Genomic DNA, 16,042 nt, shown 5'->3' with positions numbered 1-16,042 from the left:
TATCAATATATCAATCTCTGTTTATGGATCCTCCATTCCCCCAAATTTCCTAGTTTACTCTATATACTGTTTTATGACATCATGAGGGAAGTATTTTCCCATAGTTTTAAATATTAAAAATTTTTTTTCAATTTAATTGTATATTACGTTACAATTTAATGCATCTCTATTGTGAGATATTCAAGCTGGTGACAGATTTTGTTTTGTTTTGGTAATTACAAATAATCCTGTAAGATCATCTATGGGCATAGCATTTTGTATCTAGCCCTGGTCATGTTTTTAATATCTTAGAACTTGTATTGGTGGTCTAACGGGGGATAAGTATTTTGAAGGTGTTGGATACACATTAGGGAAATACTCTTCTGAATGGTTACCTAATTTAAATTTCTTATATAGGAATGATCTGGAGTTTTTAAGTTCATGGAATTTTAATCAGTGATCTTGGAGAGGAAAGAATTTAGAATTCAGGATTATAATTCAAAACAGTTTTGATAGTTTAGAGAATTGGTTAGTTGATACAAATTGAAATTCAATAGGGGAAAATTAGGTTAAGAAAAATAAGGTAGATAAAAATTGCCCAAATACTGTTTGTAGAGTATCTATTTCTTCATGCACTGCCTGAAGGAGAATACAGGGGTCATAAGGAATGTGACTAGATTTCTCTGTAGCCCAATGGGGACATTGGCTTGTTCCCAAATGTAAAGAAAAAGAAAGCTCATTTGAGCTAATGCTGTATTCTATAAAGACTGTTAAAATTTTGTGTTTTCTACTGTTAAGAATTCAAAGACACTAAATACCTTCTTGGGGAACATTTAATGTTCATTTTAATTATTTATGTTAATTATTTGAGCATAAATTGAATTTTAAAAAGACTATCTGAAAGTTACTACCGATCTTTCCTCAATTAAGTAGAGAATATGTTTAGGAAGCTCTTATTTTTTTTTCCATGAAATTTCAGGGGAAATAGAATTATCTTTACCTTGCAAATGGTACTTTGAGGATAGGAATGCTATTCTTAGATAAAAATGGCACGTGTTTATAAACACACAGATATACACACACACATACACACTCTAAAATACAAGGAAGCAGTTTAAAATGCCTGCTTCTGCTTGGTTAAGGTTATAGTTCTATATCTGTTTTGAGTGTAATTTATGTGGTCGAAGGCTGTACCAACATATGTATTAGCAATCATTTCTGTTCACTTGTGATACAGTTCTAATTATTGTTCAGACAAGGGACCTTGGGATAGTTATAATCCAGAAAGACTTTATATATAATTTGATCTCTTTTTTGTTGACTGACATTCAGAATGATTTTAAGACCCTAAACAAATCATATGCGATGACTTAAAAATCAGAACATTTAATTAATCAGCTTGCTTAAATCAATTAATTAAATATCTTTGCAAGATGACAGGGAGTTTGCTCTGTTTCTGTTATCCAGAGAATTTTGTCCTCTTATGCTAATAACTAGAGTTTTTTTCTTTTTAGTTTTTAGCCTAGATTTCTACCATTGACAATTGAAAGTCAGATCCTTTTCTAACCAAACCACTTTAAATTCACTACTTATTATTTTCATTATTGTTATTATTGTTATTTTTAGTGCTGATCCATTTAATGGTAGGCTTACTTCTCTATCAAGAGGGTCATCTGTGCTCTGTGCTCTCTGCACATAGGTGCTTTCCTAAAGTATTGAGAGGCAGAGAGTCTTGGCTCCATCACTGACAAGCAGATGAGGGATGAACCAGACAAGTGACACGGTTGCTGTGAAAGCCAAAATAAGTGCAGCTATAATTTTAATTAGTTTGTTCCTCTTAACAGCATCTAGTCCTGGGTATCTTATACAGCTGTAAAAGCCTAAAAGTGTAGCAGCCATACTTTGCTTTTGGAAATCTCTTCTCTTTTTTTTTTTTTTTTTAAGACTTTTTTATTTATTCATGAGAGACATACAGAGAGAGGCAGAGACATAGGCAGAGGGAGAAGCAGGCTCCTTAAGGAGGGCTTGTTGCGGGACTTGATCCCAGGACCTGGGCATCACAACTTGACCCAAAGGCAGACATTCAACCACTGAGCCACCCAGGTGTCTTTGGAAATCTATTCTTGATGAATATTTTTCTAATTATAATTTGGTATATATTCATTGCCAAAAATTAGGAAAATTTAGAGAAGTATCTGTAAGAAAATAAAAATCACCAATAATTATGTAGTAGAGATAGATCCTATTTACATTTTTGTATATCCCAATTTTTACATAATTGGGATCCTACTATACATATAATTTTTTGTCCTCACTGTTTTTCCACTCAGCATATCATTAGTACTTTCTCATACTAATAAAAAATATCTCTGAAAAACCCTATTTTAATAGATAATATTCATTTGAGTGGTCATACCATTATTTACTTAACTGTTTGGTTGTTGGTCCTAGTTTTCAATTATAAATTATTTTGTGATGAACATTTCATACATGTTTTTGAGTTGACCTCTGATTATAATAAGACAGTATTATGCTTCTTCTTAGGTTGTGTATTTTCAGTGCTAAACTATAGAATATCAGATAGGTACACAGTTCTGTAGGTGGTAATAAATCTGAAAATATTTAATATGGTGGTATATGAACTGTTCTTTGAAGAATGCGCAGCCAGGGTTTTGTCAGCTATGAGAACCATGGTATTACAATGGGGAAAAATTCAGGAGCAGAGATGTGGATGGGAATGTGCTTAGGCAGTGTGCATCTGCTTGTATGAGCATGATTTAACCACAGTGGAAGGAAAGGTTTGAGTAATTAAAGAAAATAAAGTTTGAAATGTGGAGTAAAGATTTGAATTTGTTAGAATAGATGTGGCAACCAAAGGTCCTAAATTTTCTGGGACCATTGTACTATTCATTACCAATTTTTATGTAGCACATTTTATGTGCAAAGCTCCCCCTTGTGGAGGCCCACATGGGGTTTATACTTCAGTATGAGCCATAGTATTCATTCAGTGAATGCAGTGGTCTGTCATGTGTTCACAAATACATTTCTAGAGTAAGACTGGGATGCAGTGCTGGTTTGGAAAGTCTGCTCGTGGTGGCAATTGGAAATCTTTGGAGGTGCAGAATCAAGGCACAGCCACAATTTAAATGATGCAAATATTTTAAAGATTGTTCTCAGTATAGCTTGGAGGGGCCTGGTTAAAGGCAGGAATAGTAGCAAATAGGTCATGGTTCATGAAGGAATGCAGGACTGAGAAGCAGGGAGTATAAGACTTTAGCAAAATGGGTTGGAGGAGAAGGGTTTACATTTAAATGATTGAGTCTAGTGGTTCTGAATACAGAGTTGACTCCCTTCAAAATGTAAAAGCCTCAGTGCCCTTCCCAGATTTGCTGGATCTGAATTTTGGGGAGATGGGACCAGATATATACATATGTATTTATTTTAAAAGCTTCCTTAGAGACTCTGATATGTGCCTCTGGTTAGAAAACACTAAATGAATTAATGTGTGTTTTTTTCCACCCCAAGAATTTGTCAAATTGTCTGAACCGACTATTTTCAATTTAGTACACTTAATATGCATGTGCATGCATTTTTGTTTTGCATATTTTTTCATACTCTCTAGTTCCTGAGAAATTTTTTTTCCGTTATTTGGTGTCAAGTTGTATTACAAACTTATTAATTAGTGTTACTCTGCAAAATCAATTTTGAGCAAGTGAAATGCACTGCAAAAATTAAAAGAAATTTCTACAGCCTTTTTTCTTACTAACTGATAGGGACAAAAGCCAGGATGGATGATCAAACATGGTATTTGAGAACATCAAAGCTGGCTCTGGCCTTGGCAATTATCCGCTCAACACCAGCAGACACAAGCAGCAGAGAATACACAGAGCACCTTGCGAAGGTGGTGTCTGAGCAGGAGTCAACGTGGAGATCAAAAGTCCAGGTCTTGGAAGCTGAAGTTCTGCAATTACGCCACAAACTTCTTCTAAGCAGAATGTGTGCAGAAGTGTTTAAGAGTGGTGAGTATATATATGTATATATAAAATAAAACAAGAGTGGTGAGTATATGAAAATGTCTTTGGCAATATATTATTCTGGGTTTTTTGTTGACTTTTTTTTTTTTTTTAAGATTTATTTATCCATTTGAGGGAGGGACAGAAGGAAGAGGGAAAACATCTCAAGCCGACTCCACACTGAATGTGGAGCCCAGTGGGGGGCTGGATCTCATGACCCTGAGATCATGAGCTGGGCTGAAATCAAGAATTGGTAGCCCAACTGACTGACCACTCAGGTGCCCTTTTATTGTTTACTTCTTAAATTTAATTTTTAAAAGATTGAATATAGATGACACACCGTGTTACATTAGTATTAGGTATACAGTTTAGTGATTTATATGTTATGCTGTATTAACCAAAAGCATGGCGACCATTTGTCCCATTATGTTGCTATTACAATATCATTGACTGTATTCCTTATGCTGTGCCTTTTTATTCCCAGGGCTTAATCTTTCTATAACTGGAGGACTGTATTTCCCTCTTCCCTACACCCATTTTGCCTAGTCCCCCAGCCTCTTTCCCCTCCTCACAACTTCCTCCCCCTGGGAACCATCAGTTTGTTGTCTATATTTATGAGTCTGATTCTGCTTTTTGTTGGTTTATTCTTTTTCTTTAGATTCTGTTTGTGATTGGAGTCATAAGGTATTTATCTTTCTCAGTCTGATTTATTTCGCTTAGTGTAATACCCTCTAGGTCCTTTCATGTTGCCTAAAATGGCATGATCTTATCCTTTTATATGGCCGTGTAATAGTCCAGAGTGTGTGTATGTGTGTGTGTGTGTATGTGCATGTAACATTTTCCTTATCCATTCATCTATTGATGGACACTAAGGTTACTCCCATGTCTTGACTATTTTAAGTAAAGCTGCACTAACATATGGGCGCATGTATCTTTTCTTGTTTGGATTTTAGTTTTCTCTGGGTAAATATACAATAGTGGAGTTACTAAATCATATGATATTTCTACTTTTAATTTTTTGAGGAACCTCCATACTGTTTTTCACAGTGGTTATACCAATTCTGTTTTTGATTTTTAAGATTTATTTATTTACTTATTTATTTATTCATGACAGACACACAGAGAGAGAGGCAGAGACACAGGCAGTGGGAGAAGCAGGCTCCATGTAGGGAGCCTGATGTGGGACTCGATCCCGGGTCTCCAGGATCACACCCCGGGCTGAAGACGGCACTAAACTGCTGGGCCACCAGGGCTGCCTACCAATTCTGTTTTTATTTCATCTTCACAATTATTTAGAAATTGTTTAGTTTCTTAAACCTAGACTTCTTCTTTTTGCCCTATAAAGATTTTTTTACCTATAGTCATTCATTAAAAGTTTATTGTTACTACCCAATGAATGAGGCTACATTGGATGCTGAGATGAAGTTGAAGAATGAAAATATCTAGATGTGAAGACAATAATGTTTTAAGCTTACTGGATACAATTTAAAATCTCATTACTGAACCTTATTATTTTACTATGTATGTTATGTTGAGTTTATATTAAATAATTCATCTAGCAGTCATATATCAAGTACCAGCTATGGACCAGATATGCAGTGGGTGATGGGACCCCAAAAAACACATAAGAGGATGTGCTGTCCTTGCCCTTAAGTACCTACCATTTAGCAGGGAAGATAGATCTATAAATAATTAACCCAGCAAGATAAATGCTTTAATAAAGATATTGACAAAACAAAGAGCAAGAAGGCATTCATTCTGCCTGGTTTTTGAAAAGACTTCTCAGGTCTGGTCCTCAAGGATCTATCTACTAGTTAGTGGTCACAGAGCATGCAGCAAGAGGCAGGAACATGACCAAAGGCAGAGCAGTAAAGAATACATGTTCCATTTAGGATACTGCTAGCATTACTTTGCATAAGTGGTCAGAACACCATGAGGGAGAACAAAGAGAAGTGAATTGGGACCAGATTCAGAAGGGCCTTGAATGTCAACCTAAGGACCATTTTAGTTTATTTCGTATCAGTAAGTTGATGGTACATATTTTATTGTCTCCCTAGGACCTTTGTGAGAGTGAAAATAGGGAACTATAAGTGATTATACTAGGACAACAGGCGGAAACCAGGACTCACTTGAGCATGCTGGAACATGTGGTCACTCCATTCATCAGCAATCAGATAACTTTTTTTTTTTTTTAATTTATGATAGTCACAGAGAGAGAGAGAGAGGTAGAGACATAGGCAGAGGGAGAAGCAGGCTCCATGCACCGCGAGCCCGATGTGGGATTCGATCCCGGGTCTCCAGGATCGCGCCCTGGGCCAAAGGCAGGCGCTAAACCGCTGCGCCACCCAGGGATCCCTAACTTTTTTGATGCAGAGGATTGACCCTCATATTGGGATTGGGGAATAATTCTGGTGATTTTTCAAGAATGTAAACCAGATCATGTGACTCCTTTGCTGAAAACCCTTCCCTGGTTTCCAGTTATGTTTCACATTAGATTCAGGCTTGTGCTCATGGCCTGTGATGCTGTGGATGATTTCACCTAAATTTACCTCTCCCACTTTGTCTCATATGACTTCCCCATTATTTACTCTGCCCCAGCCACCATGGGCTTCATTCTAGCCTTAGACCTTTGTTATGTTCTTCTCTTTGAATGTCTTTGTGGCTGGCTTCTTTCCTACCTAGAGATCTTATTCTAAACGATACCCCTCAATGACCACTGTATATACATAGCACTCTCCACTAGTTTTTCTTTACCCAAACATCCTCTGTAGATTATTTGTTTGTTTATATAATTGCTACCTTATCTCCTGAGCTAGAGTTTAAGTTCACTGAGGAGTGGGTTTTGATTTGCTTAGCACTCTCTACTCAGTGCCCACCCCAAAGCCTCACACACAGCAGGTGCTCAATAAATATTTGTCACATGGAAGTGGGGCAGAGAGGATGTTTCTGACCATAGCAGTGATTGGAGACAAGGAGACCAGTTTTAAATATACTTACCAAATCCCATATGAAGAATGATGGATTGAAATCGATCTATGATAGAGAGAACTAAAAGGAGGTCAGACATATATACATGATTTTTAGAATAGGCCTTCAGATATTTGTGAATGGTTTCAGAGAATGATTAAGGGACATAGAGGCATTTGGGATAATGAGGTCTCCAATCTCAGTTTACTGAATTTATTGCAATGCTTTGAATCTGGATAGTGAACACTGAAATAAATTTATAGGATGAAAAGTTCAGGTTAGTCTGAGTGTAGGCCATTCCCTCAATATACAAGGATTACATAGAAAGAAGGTAGAGGGATGGTCCTTAAAGTCAAAAGGTATGTGTAGGCTGTAAGTAGTTATATAGACTTAGGATCCACTGACATTTAATTCATAGTTGAAGTTCTAGCTATAGATGAGACTCACGGGGAGAATGGAGCCAGGGGTAGGAGCACTGGGGATCCCAACATCCCAGAGGTGGCAGAGGAAAAGGAGCCACAGAAGGAATATTATTATCACATTAGGAGTATGCAGGTGTGGTACACAGATGATTGCTGTGGTAATAGGGTACTCACTAACTTTAATTTTGGGTATTATTGGGAAAAATCAGCTAATCTAATACCCAGATATTACTAAAATCTCATTATTATGTGAACAAAAATGGTGTTACACAATTCGTAGCCACATTTTGGTCTCTCTAGAGTTTTTCTAGGTAATGGGCTCTTTTTATTCAGTGAATGCAAATGCAATCAGTAATTTTTAATTATTTTATGTGCAGTTATATGATTAATATAATGCCCATACACATAATACTTTCCAGTGATTTTAAACAGACTTTTATAAATATCTTTGTGATATCAGAACTGTTGTTTACTGTCAAGGGTCTGTTTATACCCCTGCTCTAGTGGTATGGATGATTGGTTAGGAACATGAACATGCCTGACAGTGAGAGCCTAGGTGAGAACTCGTTCTCACACTGAAAACTTGCACTTACAGTGCCTGTGAGAGAAATTTTCAAATACCCTACAATTGAAATCAGTTTTACTTGCAGCAGGAGCTATAGGTAAAGAGTTTCTGTGCAGATGTTTGTAAGTTTCTTGTCTCTCCATCTGTTAACTTAAACTTGAAAAATGAGGAATAAATAGATTAAAATAAATAGAGTCACTATTAACGGGGAAGGAACAAAACCTGACAAAGGGGAAGATATTAGATTGAGAAAGAAATAAAGAAGGAACACAGTCATTATTCAAAGATACGTAATTTGAAAGACTGATGTGGCTTACTCTAAGAAAACTCCATACCTGAGAATCAAAACTATATTATAGATATATTTATATGATTGATTATTTTTGTCTGGAATTTTCAGAGTTGCTTTGCATATGCAACCTTTCTCAAGTGTTTAGACCCTCAGTAAATGTTGAATGGAATGCTTCTTCACAGATTGAGAGGGTGGAGAACTTAATTTACAGCATCAACTATCCATTGAAGTAACTGAGCAACCCAGAATTCAATAAAGCAGAGCTGAAATGGCAAAGTAAACAAATAAAAAATTATGATGTAGTGTATATATAGCATTTCAGGAACTCAGCTATTTCTTTATTCTGATTTATTCTACATCTTCTTAGAAATATACTTCTTTATTGCATTTATTTAAGGACTAGACTATACACGGAAAGGATAAATATAACGTGCTCTTAGAATTATGCCACATTGTAATTTTACTTACATGCTCCTTAGTAATGGGAGAAAGGATCAAGGAAGCCCAGACAATCCAGTGACACATTTCTCAAAATCGTTTTGGGTGATGCATGGCAGGCACGGTTAGTTGTCTACTCAATATCTAGCTTCCTACTTCCTTTCTAAAGCACTGCAATTTTATTTTGGCAGAGATGTGCTTATTCCCAGTGGGTTAATCCATGAAAGGCTCCGTTTTGTTTTGCCAATATTGTTCTAAGGTTGGGCAGGGGCCAATGAAAGGTAAAAAGCAATCTTCTGAGCCTTTGATAAAGATTTGCCTCTTTGTATAAAGAGATTTGGGCTCATGAAAGGGAGCAATTAAATTTTTTTTTTTTAACCTCAGCTACTTGTTTCCTGCATGCAGCACTGCCAATTGAAAATAGAATGCCTGGATCTGGGGTAGTCAGTTTGCAACTGTGAGACAATATTGACAAATTAATGCCAGCATGCTAAGGATAGTGAAATAGCTGGATGAAAAGAACGTGGGTCCTTCTCGATATTGCTGAGCAATCAGAGCAATGCTGGGATTATTTTATTAGGAAAGTTTAAAAAGATGAGGGTGTAAGCCACTGTAATCCATGTGTTCCCTTCCTTGTATCTGAGCACATCCTAATTTGTGGAGGTGGGGGAAGGGGTAGGGGTCATGAATCGTTTAGAACCGCACTATACTTTTTCTTTTGCCAAGAGTCTTCTTGATCTATAGGGGAGAAAATGAGTGAGAAAAACTATGTTCTTCAATCTAGAACAGCTTCCTGTTAAAGGCAGCCTCATAATATTGGCAAGAGTTTCATCTGTGTCTGAGAAGGTAGGCAAGGGAGATCCAGAGCATCGAGATTGGCCAGGAAGAGGTTATTGGCCGTTCTTAAATGTTGACTAGGGATTGAACGAGACATGGTGTTGAGAGCAGGGCCTTGTTAGTGGGTATAATGGTACAGAACTTCAGTGAGCAGATTTAGGATTAAAACTTGAGTGTGTGTATGTGTGTGAGAAAGTAGGGCAGGCAGGGGGAATCTGGACAGTTACAATTATAACAGTAATTTGGCATTCACAGGAAGGAGGTATATAGATGAAGTGTCAGGTCTGTGCTTTTTCTCCTACAATTTTATGTATTCAGTGTCTTCATAAATGATAGACTACTGGGTAAGCAACTGGCTAGAGTGAAAAGAAAGAGAAAATGAAACCAAAATAGTTTAATGATTTCCATGTTTATTTAGTAAATGTTCATCGAATACAGGGCTAATTGTGCAGTGCTTGGGGATGGGTGGTGGTGGTGTGCACAGCAGCACAATTATTTTCAGCTGGACTTAGCTCTTCTACGTTTTAGGTCCTGGGAAACAACTGACTGACCACATGGCTTTAGGAGCTTCCCTCCCCTCTAGCTGACAGTGCTTAAGTTTATCCACCTCCTTGCCTGTTGTCCCTTTTACTGCCTTATACTCTCAGGATCAAATCCTTAGCATTTGCCTGCCCTAGTCCCTACTTCTCATGTGTGAATCTGGATTCAGGGAAATGCTTTTAGCCAGATCAGTGTTAACAGGGGTCAGAAGGGGCTGGCAATCCTGGTTGCCCGTGTACACCCTGCCAGATCCAGCATGGAGCTCATCTTTGTCTCCCGACTAGTACTTTTCTGGTCCAGGCCCACTCAGCCTCTGTCCCACCCCACCCTGTCCCAAACCACATACTGAGGAGACATCACAAATAACTGACCTCCAGTCATAGTTTTGGAGCTCAGCGTTTATATGTTGGGGCCTTCATTGTTCTACAGGTGCTGAAAGAACATGGGAAATGAATGCACAAGCATTTCCTGTCTTAGTTTTTACATAAGCTTTTATAACATAAATTGTCAAATAGGATGAGGATTTCCTTAAAATTGCAGTTGATTTAAAACATACATGCATAATGTACATAAACATTAGGAAATATACTGTTAAATTAATATGGATTCTAATGAAAGGTTTCAAATTTAAAGGGCAGCCCGGGTGGCTCAGTGGTTTAGCACTGTCTTCAGCCAAGGGCCTGATCCTGGAGACCTGGGATCGAGTCCCATGTCAGGCTCTGTGCACGGAGTCTGCTTCTCCCTCTGCACCCCCCCCCCTTCTGTGTGTGTCTCTCATGAATAAATAAATAAAATCTTAAAAAAATAATAAAATAAATTTTAAAATATAGTTATAATTACATATAAGGTATGCTTTACTTGTTATATATAAAATTGAATTAATCTTTTGATATGAGAGACCATTAACATACAAATAAATGAAAGTTAAGTAGTTAAAAAAGCTCAGAATCTTAAATGGCTTTGATAGTGACAAGGCAACTGTTTAGAAATGTAGACATCTCAGTTATCATAAGATGAGCTGGCTCTGGTAGGAAGGGTGGGTAAGATAGGGAGTGGGAAGGGCCACACATGTACCAGCTAGGTCCTAGGCCTGAAAGAGGCAAGCTTCAGAGGTTGGACTCAGGTGAGGGCAGAGTTCCCACAGTGTGCAGTGTTCCAGATGGACATTGTCAGCTCTGCCACATCTCTTCCTGGCACCCCACTCTGAGTCCCACTGTGTGATACAACCATCTTTTTCTCCTAAGCTGGCTTCCCAGAAGGTATCTTGAATGTCCAGGTAATCTAATTAGGGTGCCTCTACTTCTTATGTATCTGTGGATTCTTCAAACTTCTGTCCATTCCACCACAACTCCCTTGGTCCTTCCTGATTTATCTCAATTAGACTCCGTATTTACAGTTGCAGCCTAGACACTTTCAAATCTCTGTTGCAGCCCAGACTCAAGTCTTCTCATTTCTTTTAGGATAAATAAAAAACTCTTAAAATAAGCTACGAACTTCTCCACGATTTGATGCTTGCTCCCTTCTCGAGCCCACCCTGTCATCACTATGTCCTCCACATTTTGCACTGCAACACATGAAATGTCTTTCACTTATTGAATCTACCTTGTTCTCTTCCAGCTCTAGGCTTTTACACCTGTTGCTTCTCTCTGTAGGAGATAGTCTCCCAACCCCCTTTGTCTGGTTGTGCACTATTCTTTTTTTTCTGACAGTTTTAATACCCTTTCTGCCTTTGCTGACTGCCTTCTTAGACAAGATTAGATTCTCCTGCTGGGGGAACCATACTATTCTGTATTTTTCACAGCATTTGTGAGCCAAATTATAATTGTTTAAGCAGTCTGTCTTCCCTGTAGGATCTAAACTCCATGCTTGCAAGAGTGTGCTTTTCCTCATCACTGCTCTCTTTCTATGTTAGCACAGTGCCTGGCATGGGGTGGCAGGGTGCTTGGGGTTATTTGTTGAATGAATAAGTTTAGACATGGTTTATCTGAGTGTTAATACCTGGAACAAAGGGGCCTGGCTGATCTGTCATTTCTGGGGATCTACAAAACCTCTACAGTGCTGGGAGGAGGATCAGGAGGGCAAGACCAAAGCATACTAGGGAAGGAGATACTCACTAAGGTGGGATGAGTATCAAGGCTCCTACCTTTGAGAGCCATGTATTCATACTGTAGTTTAGTCGGAATCGAATAAATGAAGAAATGAAGAGTGACAATTTTGGGTTCCCACCTATGGAACAAAAGCTAAAACTATTCTAAGTTCCTTTGCATTCCAGGATCTTTTCTCAATGTAATTTTTTTAATAGTTTAACATGTAGTAAAGTTTAATCTGTTCAATGTACTTAGGATTATATTTATTTTTTGCAGGTTTTGTCTACATTTTTAAATGCCCTGCTGTTTGTATGTATTTGATTTTTTAGATTCTGTTAGAAATCTAAAGGTACCATTGAGGATTTTGAATTTGATATTTGAATCCTAAACATCTTAAGTTTTTTTTTTTTTTTTTTTAGAATACAGTATGGAGTAGAATCCAGTCAGATAGCTGTGGTCTGTAGTTTAGACAGGGAAAATTAATGGAGTAATATCAATTCCATTATCAAAGCAAGAAGGAAATAAGATAAATAAACAGGAGTAGGCTTGAGATCCTGCAATACTGATAAGCTCCCAGGTGATGTTGATACTGTTGGTCTGAGGACCATAGTTTGAGTAGCAAAGACTGTGAACTCTCTTGGGGTGGAGTTTGTTTGTGAGGGAAAGAGATAGGGTGGTAGTTGAGGAGGAGGCAAGGTGGAGAGAAAGTGTTTTTGTTGTTAAGATGGAAGAGATGTCCGCACACTGGTACTTTGGTAGGAAGGAATCAGCAGAGAGAGGAAAGTGAAAGAATTGAATGGGAGAGGATACTAACAGACCAGAGGGGCTTGGGACCTGAAACCCAAAAGAAATACAGAGCACAAGTGGTGGGCCTGGCCCTGGACCTCAAGCCGGGGCTGATATGTCTTGTTTTGAGACTCTTTTGAAGGTAGGAGTAGGTGCCTCTTTATTCGTGCTCCTGCTGAGTTCATCCCTGGCAGCTGTCCTTCAGAGTTCACTTTTGTTCCCTTCTCCTCCTCCAGTGTCCCTTATTCTTAAATCTGACTATTGTTTTGTTGTTGTTTTTAGCTGCTTTTTGATTTTCATTCTGGCATTTCTTTGCGTGCTGCTTCAACTCTTATCTGAGCCATCCCCACCCCCTGCCTAGGTTGTAGAAAAAGAAATGAGGAAAGCAGAGTTAAGTAACTTGCCAGAGGTTAAAAGAGGAGGACGTGGAGTGGAATTCTTGTAAAATCCTAGAACTCTCTAGTGCTTTAAGGTGCTTTCTTAAACCAGTGGTTCTCAAAGTGTGATCCCCAGACCAGCATCATCATCATCAGGTGAGACCTTGTTAAAAATACAGATTCTCAGAGCACACAATCAGAAACTCTGGGGGGTGGGGTGAGGATCCCTGGGTGGCTCAGCAGTTGAGTGCCTGCCTTCGGGCCGTGATCCTGGAGTCCCAGGATGGAGTCCCACATCAGGCTCCCTGCATGGAGCCTGCTTCTCCCTCTGCCGAGAATCTCCTGAGAGATTGTGTCTCCTGAGAATCACTGGTTGAAACAAATTAAAGTGAACTATATATTTAGAGAACATAGAAAGATTTCTCCAGAAAATGAGTTGATAAAGACCTATCCCCTATCCAAACTATTTGAGTGACAAATCAAGAGGGATCTGTAGGCCAGCCTCTGCAAGATTTCATAATACCAATGGATAATATTTGACCCTGGTTGCCAAAAAATTGAGAAAGTGTTCATTTAGAGCCTAATAGAGCTGAGGCAGAGAGTAGAAATTAGAGAAAAGGTGTAAACAAAAAATAGTAACATTAACATCATCCTAACAACTATGTTTCATACCATTCAATGAAGGGTGTATATAAATATAATAGGATTCCAAGGAATGTGTATGGTTGATTTTTGTTCTAGAAAAACTTCTCTTCCCTCTTTGTCCCCCTTCCCCTCTCTCCCTCCATCCTTACTTCCCACATCCCTTCCTAATACACACTGATATGCTCTGTTACAGAGGAGCCTGGATATATATTTCCTAGTATATAAGATGTGCAGTGATATAAGACAGCCCCTCCCCTTTCTGCAGAAGAAACATCCTTTTGAATATCTATTTCAAGTACTTTTAAAGACATCTTGTAGGGGAAATTTTGGGAATTAGAAATGCAAGAGGTTGTATCCTAAAAATCAGTAGAAAACCTTAAATTCTGATTAAACTATACTATTTTACCAATCCTTAAAAAGTACATAAAGTAACATAGCTAAAAAGAAATATATTGCTGTAAATGAATGGTAGCATGCTGTAGGCAATAAGACAAAACACATTTACTCATAAAGTTTTGTATCATGCCCATGGAACTATAAACACACGTACTTGCATTATATTCTGGGTCCTACCGAGAACTAAATAGCTAACTTCGGTACAAAATGAATTTGAATGAATTCCTAAATTGACTGTGAACATGAAGCAAATGTCTCAGTGAAAGTGGCAGAAAACCAGCAGCAAAGTGCAGTGCCTGGGAGTATGTGTAGGGGAGGTGCCATGCACTTGGGACCCCCTTGGCTCTTCTGTGATTTCTGTAGTAGCACTCATTACAAGGAGGGGCAACATTACTCTTATCTCATACTTCAGGGAAATGGTGGTCTTTTCATTCAAGTTTCCTGTTTTGGAAACCTCATTTATGTGAATATTAAAGTTTAAATTGCTTGTTAGCATTTCTTTGAATGTGAGAAAATGCATCAGAGAGTGCTCAGCTTAGGGTATGTGTGCTGTGAGGGAGACACAGGTTGTGAGCTGTTCTCAGCCTTCAGCGAGTCCATTGTTTCACATCAATTATTTTATAGTCAGTGTGTGATGATTTTTCTTGTTTTCCATCTCTCTCATTTCTCTCAAAGTCAGAAATGTTGCCTGTCTATCTTTAATACATCCAGACCATGTTTGCCAAGTTTTATGCTTGAAATAAACAAGGCAAAGATTGTGTCCAGAGAAAGATGGTTCTTAATGCTTGCATAAGCCTCGCTATAAAAATTCCTCATTACTCTTTTGATTAGTAAGTCACGTGAAAAACAAAGGCTGTGTTGCTTTTGTGCCCTCCCTTGGTGCTTGATTCAGTGAGATCTTTTACACAGTTTTTCAAAGTTGTTTCTGGGCTTGATAAGGCTAAGTTGTTTCTGGGCTTGTTTCTGATGAGGCTTATAAATATTTGTAGCAGAAACAATTTTCATGAGCTAAGGCAGGCTTTTCTATGTAAAATGCAATGTAAGACATGTGAAATGTCAACATTTTATATCAGTTTGACAAATAATCACATGGTAAGGAAGTAACTGATAAAAATTGAACAATGCTTCTGATCCTTCTAAATATTTTTTACTGTATTTAAAGTTTTTCAAATTCATCAGTAAAGCAGATCATGTAGAATTTGGGCATCTTTCCTCCCTCTCATCATTATTCTAATAACAGATTCCTTTTCCCATGGAATTTAGTGTCATTAGTGTCATTTATCCATTCTTTCTGTAAAATGGTATTTTGAAGAAAATAACCTTATTTTTCAACCCAGGTCATACAAATTAGATGGCATTTCTTGTATTTTAATACTTAATTTTGCTAATAATTGTGCCTTTAATAACTCCAAAGTTATTTCCACCTGTGTATTTTATGAAGTGTTTATCCTCATCTGATTATTTTTTAGCCTATGAACCGCAAGGTATCTCATCATATCTGTAATTTCCAAGCAGGAGTTAGTCCAAAGTAGGCCAAGTCCATGCTGGTGGGCTGCTTTGTGTGGCAGTGCAGCTCTCTGATGTCTGATGGGGCGAGTGATACAGCAGGAGCTGGACCCAGAGAACTGTATGCCTCAGTGATCTGTACTTTTCCAGTTCCTCTGAAATTTTTCTTTAAAGAAGTGCCTTGACTATGCA

At 38.0% G+C, this 16,042-nt stretch overlaps 1 protein-coding gene across 3 annotated transcripts in view; it reads left to right on the top strand.

Annotated features, from left to right (window-relative positions):
• MEI4 (meiotic double-stranded break formation protein 4) overlaps positions 1-16,042 on the top strand; it is a 204,869-nt gene that overhangs the window by 25,828 nt on the left and 162,999 nt on the right. For all 3 annotated transcript variants that reach the window (XM_072832295.1, XM_072832294.1, XM_072832293.1), the window contains exon 2: positions 3,753-3,998. In XM_072832295.1, the coding sequence (XP_072688396.1) occupies positions 3,767-3,998 (232 nt within the window). In that variant the 5' untranslated portion in view covers positions 3,753-3,766. The remainder of the gene's footprint in view (positions 1-3,752; positions 3,999-16,042) is intronic.

Source organism: Canis lupus, chromosome 7 (genome assembly GCF_048164855.1).
Source record: "Canis lupus baileyi chromosome 7, mCanLup2.hap1, whole genome shotgun sequence".
In the NCBI taxonomy this organism is placed as follows: Eukaryota; Metazoa; Chordata; class Mammalia; order Carnivora; family Canidae; genus Canis; species Canis lupus.
Note: the sequence above shows the minus strand (reverse complement) of the source record. Positions and strands in the feature narration are given on the sequence as shown.